The sequence below is a fragment of the Dendropsophus ebraccatus genome, chromosome 5, assembly GCF_027789765.1.
Source record: "Dendropsophus ebraccatus isolate aDenEbr1 chromosome 5, aDenEbr1.pat, whole genome shotgun sequence".
NCBI classification, from domain to species: Eukaryota; Metazoa; Chordata; class Amphibia; order Anura; family Hylidae; genus Dendropsophus; species Dendropsophus ebraccatus.
Window position 1 is genome coordinate 7,540,406 of NC_091458.1, and position 10,254 is coordinate 7,550,659.

The window sequence follows — 10,254 nt, forward strand, 5'->3', positions numbered from 1 at the left end:
CTATACAGGACATGTATATACAGGGCACTACAGGTATACAGGACCCCCTACTCCATCTATACATTACATGTATATACAGGGCACTACAGGTATACCAAACTGTGACTGGATAACACTGCCACACCAGACCTGACCAATACCGCCATACTGTGACTGGATAACACTGTCATACCAGACCTGACCAATATCGCCATACCGTGACTGGATAACACCGCCACACCAGACCTGACCAATACTGCCATCCTGTGAATGGATAACACTGCCATACCAGACCTGACCAATACCGGCAAACTGTGACTGGGTAACACCGCCACACCAGACCTGACCAATTCTGCCATACTGTGACTGGATAACACCATCATATCAGACCTGACCAATACTGCTATACTGTGACTGGACAACACTGCCATACCAGACCTGACCAATACCGCCATACTGTGCTGGATAACACTGTCATACCAGACCTGATCAATACCTCCATACTGTGACTGGACAACACTGCCATACCAGACCTGACCAATACCGCCATACTGTGCTGGATAACACTGTCATACCAGACCTGACCAATACCGCCATACTGTGACTGGATAACACCATCATATCAGACCTGACCAATACTGCCATACTGTGACTGGACAACACTGCCATACCAGACCTGACCAATACCGCTATACTGTGCTGGATAACACTGTCATATCAGACCTGACCAATACTGCCATACTGTGACTGGACAACACTGCCATACCAGACCTGACCAATACCGCTATACTGTGCTGGATAACACTGTCATATCAGACCTGACCAATTCCGCCATATTGTGACTGGATAACACTGTCATACCACACCTGACCAATACCGGCATATTGTGACTGGATAACAACTCCATACCAGACCTGACCAATACCACCATACTGTGACTGGATAACACTCTCATGCCACACCTGATCAATACCGCCAAACTGTGACTGGGTAACACTGTCATAACACACCTGACCAATATCGCCATACTGTGACTGGATAACACCGCCATGCCAGGCCTGACCAATATTGCCTTACTGTGACTGGATAACACCGCTATTCCAGACCTGACCAATACTGCCATACTGCCCCTTGAAAATACACCAGATTTTCTGGCAAGTCTAAACGGGAGGGTACTGCCCCTCTGCAAGGTGCTACACTAGGCACCAGACCTTGGGTGCCTAATGGTAAATTCGACCCTGCAGGTATAAAGGACACTACAGGTATACAGGACCCCAAAACTATACACTACAGGTGCACAGGACCTCCACCAACTATATACTACAGGTATACAGGACCCCAAACTTTACACTACAGGTATAAAGGACCCCAAAACTATAAACTACAGATATACAGGACCTCCACCAACTATATACTTCAGGTATACAGGACCTCCACCAACTATATACTACAGGTATACAGGACGCCAAACTATACACTACAGGTATGCAGAACCCCAAAACTATACACTACAGGTATACAGGAACTCCACCAACTATATAATACAGGTATATAGGACCCCAAACTATACACTACAGGTATACAGGACCTCCACCAACTCTATACTACAGGAATACAGTCCCTTCACCAACTCTATACTACAGGTATACAGGATCCCCAAACTTTACACTACAGGTATACAGGGCCTCCACCAACTATATACTACAGGTATACAGGACCCCAAACTATACACTACAGATTTACAGAAACCCAAAACTTTACACTACAAGTATACAGGACCTCCACCAACTCTATAATACAGGTATTCAGCACCCCCACCAACTCTATACTATTATTATTATTATTATTTATTTATAAAGCGCCCTTAGTTCCAGAGCGCTATACAATAGATAGGCAACAGGCAGGAACAATACAAGATCAGAAAACATTACATGAAGGCAAAAGACAGACTGGTACATGGGGGAAGAGGACCCTGCCCGCGAGGGCTCACAATCTACAGGTATACAGGACCCAAACTATACACTGCAGGTATACAGGACTTCCCAAACTATACAATACAGGTATACAGCCCCCCCAACTATACACTACTGGTATACAGGACCTCCCTCAACTATACACTACAGGTATACAGGAACCCAAAAACTATACACTACAGGTATTTAGGACCTCCATCAACTCTATAAACGCTATAATACAGGTATACAGCCCCCCCCCCAACTCTATACTACAGGTATACAGGACCCCAAAACTATACACTACAGGTATACAGGAACTCCACCAACTATATACTACAGGTATATAGGACCCCAAACTATACACTACAGGTATACAGGACTACAAAACTATACACTACAGGTATACAGGACCTCCACCAACTCTATACTACAGGTATACAGCACCTTTACCAACTCTATACTACAGGTATATAGGACCCCCAAACTTTACACTACAGGTATACCGGACCCCCGAACTATATACTACAGGTATACAAGACCTCCACCAACTATACACTACAGGTATCCAGGACCCTCAAACTATAAACTACAGGTATACAAGACTTCCACCAAGTATACATTACAGGTATTCAGCACCATTTATACAATACAGGTATACAGGACCCCCAAACTATACAGTACAGGTATACAGGACCTTCACCAACTATACACTGCAGGTATACAGGACTTTCCAAACTATACAGTACAGGTATACATCCCCCTCCCCCAACTTTACACTACTGGTATACAGGACCTCCCTCAACTATACACTACAGGTATACAGCCCCCCCCCCCCAACTACACACTACAGGTATACAGGACCCCCCCAACTATACACTATAGGTATACAGCCCCCCCACCCACCCCCCAACTATGCACTACAGATATGTGGGACCCCTAAAAACTATACACTGTAGATATACAGAACCCCTCCAACTATGCACTACAAGTATACACTAATTCCACTGATTAACTCAAATGAAACAATACCTTTAGATTGGCCTCCTGGGCACCTTAGAACAAATCTAATTAACACACTGGCACTTTAAACCCGGGCAGCGCCGGGTACATTTTCTAGTATATATATATATATATATATATATATATACACAGTATATATACAGTATATATATATATATATATATATATATATACGGTACAGTAAGTATATATAATGTATAGTGTGTTGTACAGTGTGTATATATCGTCTACAGTGTATGTATATAGTGTACAGTGTGTAAATATAGGGTACAGTGTGTGTATATACAGTATAATGTACAGTGTGTGTAAATAGTGTACAGTGTGTGTGTGTGTATGTATAGTGTACAGTGTGTGTATATTGTATACAGTGTTTATATATAGTGTATAGCGTGTTGTACAGTGTGTGTGTATACTGTATATAATGTACAGTGTGTAAATATAGGGTACAGTGTGTATATATAATGTATAGGGTACAGTGTGTGTATATACAGTATAATGTACAGTGTTTAAATATAGGGTACAGTGTGTGTATATATAATGTATAGTGTACAGTGTGTGTATATACAGTATAATGTACAGTATAAGTATATGGTGTACAGTTTGTGTGTGTATAGTGTACAGTGTGTGTATATAGTATACAGTGTGTATATATAATGTATAGTGTGTTGTACAGTGTGTGTGTATACTGTATATAAAGTATAGTGTGTAAATATAGTGTATAGTGTGTGTATATACTGTATAATGTACAGTGTGTGTATATATCCAGTATAGTGTACAGTGTGTGTATATAGTGTACAGTGTGTATATCCAGTATAGTGTACAGTGTGTGTATATACAGTATAGTGTACAGTGTGTGTATATATAATGTATAGTGTACAGTGTGTGTGTATATACAGTATAGTGTACAGTGTGTATATAGTGTACAGTGTGTGTATATCCAGTATAGTGTACAGTGTGTGTATATAGTGTACAGTGTGTATATCCAGTATAGTGTACAGTGTGTGTATACAGTATAGTGTACAGTGTGTGTGTATATCCAGTATAGTGTATAGTGTGTGTATATCCAGTATAGTGTACAGTGTGTGTATATATAATGTATAGTGTACAGTGTGTGTGTATATACAGTATAGTGTACAGTGTGTGTATATACAGTATAGTGTACAGTGTGTGTGTATACAGTATAGTGTCCAGTGTGTGTATATATAATGTATAGGGTACAGTGTGTGTATATAGTGTACAGTGTGTGTATACAGTATAGTGTACAGTGTGTGTACATATAATGTATAGGGTACAGTGTGTGTATATAGTGTACAGTGTGTGTGTATATACAGTATAGTGTACAGTGTGTGTATATACAGTATAGTGTACAGTGTGTGTATATACAGTATAGTGTACAGTGTGTGTGTGTGTGTGTGTATACAGTATAGTGTCCAGTGTGTGTATATATAATGTATAGGGTACAGTGTGTGTGTATATACAGTATAGTGTACAGTGTGTGTATATACAGTATAGTGTACAGTGTGTGTATATACAGTATAGTGTACAGTGTGTGTGTGTGTATACAGTATAGTGTCCAGTGTGTGTATATATAATGTATAGGGTACAGTGTGTGTATATAGTGTACAGTGTGTGTATACAGTATAGTGTACAGTGTGTGTATATATAATGTATAGGGTACAGTGTGTGTATATAGTGTACAGTGTGTGTGTATACAGTATAGTGTACAGTGTGTATATACAGTATAGTGTACAGTGTGTGTATATACAGTATAGTGTACAGTGTGTGTATATAGTGTACAGTGTGTGTGTATCTACAGTATAGTGTACAGTGTGTGTATATACAGTATAGTGTACAGTGTGTGTGTATACAGTATAGTGTACAGTGTGTGTATATAGTGTACAGTGTGTGTATATAGTGCATAGTGTGTGTATATACAGTATAATGTACAGTGTGTGTATATATCCAGTATAGTGTACAGTGTGTGTGTATATAGTGTACAGTGTGTATATCCAGTATAGTGTACAGTGTGTGTATATATAATGTATAGTGTACAGTGTGTGTGTGTGTATACAGTATAGTGTAGTGTGTGTATATAGTGTACAGTGTGTATATCCAGTATAGTGTACAGTGTGTGTATATACAGTATAGTGTACAGTGTGTGTATATAGTGTACAGTGTGTGTATATACAGTATAGTGTACAGTGTGTGTGTATATCCAGTATAGTGTACAGTGTGTGTATATATAATGTATAGTGTACAGTGTGTGTGTATATACAGTATAGTGTACAGTGTGTGTATATACAGTATAGTGTACAGTGTGTGTGTGTGTATACAGTATAGTGTCCAGTGTGTGTATATATAATGTATAGGGTACAGTGTGTGTATATAGTGTACAGTGTGTGTGTATATACAGTATAATGTACAGTGTGTGTATATAGTGTACAGTGTGTGTGTATACAGTATAGTGTACAGTGTGTGTATATATAATGTATAGGGTACAGTGTGTGTATATAGTGTACAGTGTGTGTGTATACAGTATAGTGTACAGTGTGTGTATATATAATGTATAGTGTACAGTGTGTGTATATATAATGTATAGTGTACAGTGTGTATATACAGTATAGTGTACAGTGTGTGTGTATACAGTATAGTGTCCAGTGTGTGTATATACAGTATAATGTACAGTGTGTGTGTATATACAGTATAGTGTACAGTGTGTGTATATATAATGTAAAGGGTACAGTGTGTGTATATAGTGTACAGTGTGTGTATATACAGTATAGTGTATAGTGTGTGTATATACAGTATAGTGTACAATGTGTGTATATACAGTATAGTGTACAGTGTGTGTATATAGTGTACAGTGTGTGTGTATACAGTATAATGTACAGTGTGTGTATATAGTGTATAGTGTGTGTATATACAGTATAGGGTACAGTGTGTGTATATACAGTATAGTGTACAGTGTGTGTGTGTGTATACAGTATAGTGTCCAGTGTGTGTATATATAATGTATAGGGTACAGTGTGTGTATATAGTGTACAGTGTGTGTGTATACAGAATAGTGTACAGTGTGTGTATATATAATGTATAGGGTACAGTGTGTGTATATAGTGTACAGTGTGTGTGTGTATATACAGTATAGTGTACAGTGTGTATATATAGTGTACAGTGTGTGAGTATACAGAATAGTGTACAGTGTGTGTATATATAATGTATAGGGTACAGTGTGTGTATATAGTGTACAGTGTGTGTGTATACAGTATAGTGTACAGTGTGTGTATATAGTGTACAGTGTGTGTATATAGTGTACAGTGTGTGTGTATCTACAGTATAGTGTACAGTGTGTATATACAGTATAGTGTCCAGTGTGTGTATATACAGTATAGTGTACAGTGTGTGTATATACAGTATAGTGTACAGTGTGTGTATAAAGTGTACAGTGTGTGTGTATATAATGTAAAGGGTACAGTGTGTGTATATAGTGTACAGTGTGTGTGTGTGTATACAGTATAGTGTCCAGTGTGTGTATATATAATGTATAGGGTACAGTGTGTGTATATAGTGTACAGTGTGTGTGTGTGTGTATATACAGTATAGTGTACAGTGTGTGTATATATAATGTAAAGGGTACAGTGTGTGTATATAGTGTACAGTGTGTGTGTATACAGTATAGTGTACAGTGTGTATATAGTGTACAGTGTGTGTGTATATACAGTATAGTGTACAGTGTGTGTATATAGTGTACAGTGTGTGTGTATATATACAGTATAGTGTACAGTGTGTGTATATAGTGTACAGTGTGTGTGTATATACAGTATAGTGTACAGTGTGTGTATATAGTGTACAGTGTGTGTGTATACACAGTATAGTGTACAGTGTGTGTATATAGTGTACAGTGTGTGTGTATATAATGTAAAGGGTACAGTGTGTGTATATAGTGTACAGTGTGTGTGTGTGTATACAGTATAGTGTCCAGTGTGTGTATATATAATGTATAGGGTACAGTGTGTGTATATAGTGTACAGTGTGTGTGTGTGTGTATATACAGTATAGTGTACAGTGTGTGTATATATAATGTAAAGGGTACAGTGTGTGTATATAGTGTACAGTGTGTGTGTATACAGTATAGTGTACAGTGTGTATATAGTGTACAGTGTGTGTGTATATACAGTATAGTGTACAGTGTGTGTATATAGTGTACAGTGTGTGTGTATATATACAGTATAGTGTACAGTGTGTGTATATAGTGTACAGTGTGTGTGTATATACAGTATAGTGTACAGTGTGTGTATATAGTGTACAGTGTGTGTGTATATACAGTATAGTGTACAGTGTGTGTATATAGTGTACAGTGTGTGTGTATATACAGTATAGTGTACAGTGTGTGTATATAGTGTACAGTGTGTGTGTATATACAGTATAGTGTACAGTGTGTGTGTATATACAGTATAGTGTACAGTGTGTGTATATAGTGTACAGTGTGTATATATAGTGTACAGTGTGTGTATATACAGTATAGTGTACAGTGTGTGTATATACAGTATAGTGTACAGTGTGTGTATATAGTGTACAGTGTGTGTGTATATACAGTATAGTGTACAGTGTGTGTATATAGTGTACAGTGTGTGTGTATATACAGTATAGTGTACAGTGTGTGTATATAGTGTACAGTGTGTATATACAGTATAGTGTACATTGTGTGTATATAGTGTACAGTGTGTGTGTATATATAATGTATAGGGTACAGTGTGTGTATATACAGTATAGTGTACAGTGTGTGTATATACAGTATAGTGTACAGTGTGTGTGTATATACAGTATAGTGTACAGTGTGTGTATATAGTGTACAGTGTGTGTGTATATACAGTATAGTGTACAGTGTGTGTATATACAGTATAGGGTACAGTGTGTGTATATACAGTATAGTGTACAGTGTGTGTATATACAGTATAGTGTACAGTGTGTGTATATATAATGTATAGTGTACAGTGTGTATATATAGTGTACAGTGTGTGTGTATATACAGTATAGTGTACAGCCTGTACTGAGTAGCTCAGGGTGCAGTTCCCCCCTGCAGACACGCGGTGGCGCTGTGCCCGCTGCCGCTGATGTCCGGGAGGGGGCGGGGGAGGGGCGGCTCTCGGTCTGGCGTTTCCTCTTTCAGGCTGGGGTCGGAGCGGAGGTTTTGTGGCGGCGGCGGCGGGATGGGCGCAGGGCGGCTGGCAGTGCCCGGGATGTGCCCCCCCAGCCCCCGGTGACGGCAGCAGCGCCCCCTGTGTCCCGGTGACGGGTGATGCAGGATTCCCGGGGTGCCCCCCTCCCCCCCCCCCCCGGGCCCGGCTTCGATCCTCCCGGAGCTTCTTGAGACTTTGTAACTTTTTTGGGGGAACTTTTTATCTCTATCCTGAGATTTTTATTTAGAATTTTTTTATGTTTTCTTTTTTTTAAATTTTTTTTTGTATTATTCTAAATTCTCCGATTTGGATTTTTTGTTGTACTGAGCGGCCATGGCATCGAGCTGCAGCGGAGCGTCGGGGGGCACCGCAGGGAACATGGCGCTGCCCTGGTACCACCGAGACCTGAGCCGGGCCGCTGCCGAGGAGTTACTGGCCAAGGCCGGGAGAGACGGCAGCTTCCTGGTGCGAGACAGCGAGAGCGTCACCGGGGCGTACGCCCTCTGCGTACTGTGAGTATCACCGATGGAGGTTACACTGGGCGCTGGGTCACCTATCACACATGGTTGCACTGGGTCACCTATCACACATGGCAGTTACACTGGGCGCTGGGTCACCTATCACACATGGCAGTTACACTGGGCACTGGGTCACCTATCATAGATGGCGGTTACACTGGGTGCTGGGTCACCTATCATAGATGGCGGTTACACTTGGCGCTGGGTCACCTCTCACACATGGTGGTTGCGCTGGGTCACCTATCACACATGGCAGTTACACTGGGCGCTGGGTCACCTATCACATGGTGGTTACACTGGGCGCTGGGTCACCTATCACACATGGTTGCACAGGGTCACCTATCACACATGGCGGTTACAGTTGGTGCTGGGTCACCTATCATACATGGCAGTTACACTGGGCGCTGGGTCACCTATCATAGATGGCGGTTACACTTGGCGCTGGGTCACCTCTCACACATGGTGGTTGCGCTGGGTCACCTATCACCCATGGCAGTTACACTGGGCGCTGGGTCACCTATCACATGGTGGTTACACTGGGCGCTGGGTCACCTATCACACATGGCGGTTACACTGGGTGCTGGGTCACCTATCACATGGCGGTTACACTTGGTGCTGGGTCACCTATCACACCTGGCGGTTACACTGGGTGCTGGGTCACCTATCACACATGTTTGCACTGGGTCACCTATCACACATGGCAGTTACACTGGGTACTGGATCACCTATCAGACATGGCAGTTACACTGGGTGCTGGGTCACCTATCACATGGCGGTTACACTGGGTGCTGGGTCATCTATCATAGATGGTGGTTACACTGGGTCCTGGGTCACCTATCACACATGACGGTTACACTGGGTGCTGGTTCACCTATCACATGGTGGTTACACTGGGTGCTGGGTCACCTATCACATGGTGGTTACACTGGGTGCTGGGTCACCTATCACAGATGGCAGTTACACTGGGTACTGGATCACCTATCAGACATGGCAGTTACACTGGGTGCTGGGCAATCTATCACAGATGGCGGTTACACTGGGTGCTGGGTCACCTATCACAGATGGCGGTTACACTGGGCGCTGGGTCACCTATCACAGATGGCGGTTACACTGGGTGCTGGGTCACCTATCACAGATGGCGGTTACACTGGGTGCTGGGTCACCTATCACAGATGGCGGTTACACTGGGTGCTGGGTCACCTATCACACATGGCGGTTACACTAGGTCACCTACCACACATGGCAGTTAGGGCCCTATTCCACTGGACGATTATCGTTCAGATTATCGTTAAATTGTTCGAATCTAAACGATAATCGTTTGGTTGAAATGCAGTTAACGATTAACGACCGAACGAGAAATCGCTGATCGCTTTATAAGACCTGGACCTATTTTTATCGTTGCTCGTTCGCAAAACGTTCGCAAAATGTTCGCATTGAATAAGACATCGTTCGGTCGTTTGCAATAGATACGAACGCAATAGCGAATAAATGGCGAAGAAAAGTGATCGCAATTACGATCATAAGTAACGATTATCGTTCCATGGAAATGAGTGAACGTTTTCAGGTCTTTCGCAATAGCGGTCGTTTGAGATCGTTAATCGTTAC

At 41.5% G+C, this 10,254-nt stretch overlaps 1 protein-coding gene across 1 annotated transcript in view; it reads left to right on the forward strand.

Moving 5' to 3' along the window:
- The first annotated feature begins 8,089 nt into the window (after positions 1-8,089).
- Positions 8,090-10,254, forward strand: part of INPPL1 (inositol polyphosphate phosphatase like 1) — a 67,014-nt gene continuing 64,849 nt past the window's right edge. Inside the window, exon 1 of the mRNA XM_069969431.1 lies at positions 8,090-8,643. Coding sequence (XP_069825532.1) covers positions 8,465-8,643 — 179 coding nt within the window. The 5' untranslated portion in view covers positions 8,090-8,464. The remainder of the gene's footprint in view (positions 8,644-10,254) is intronic.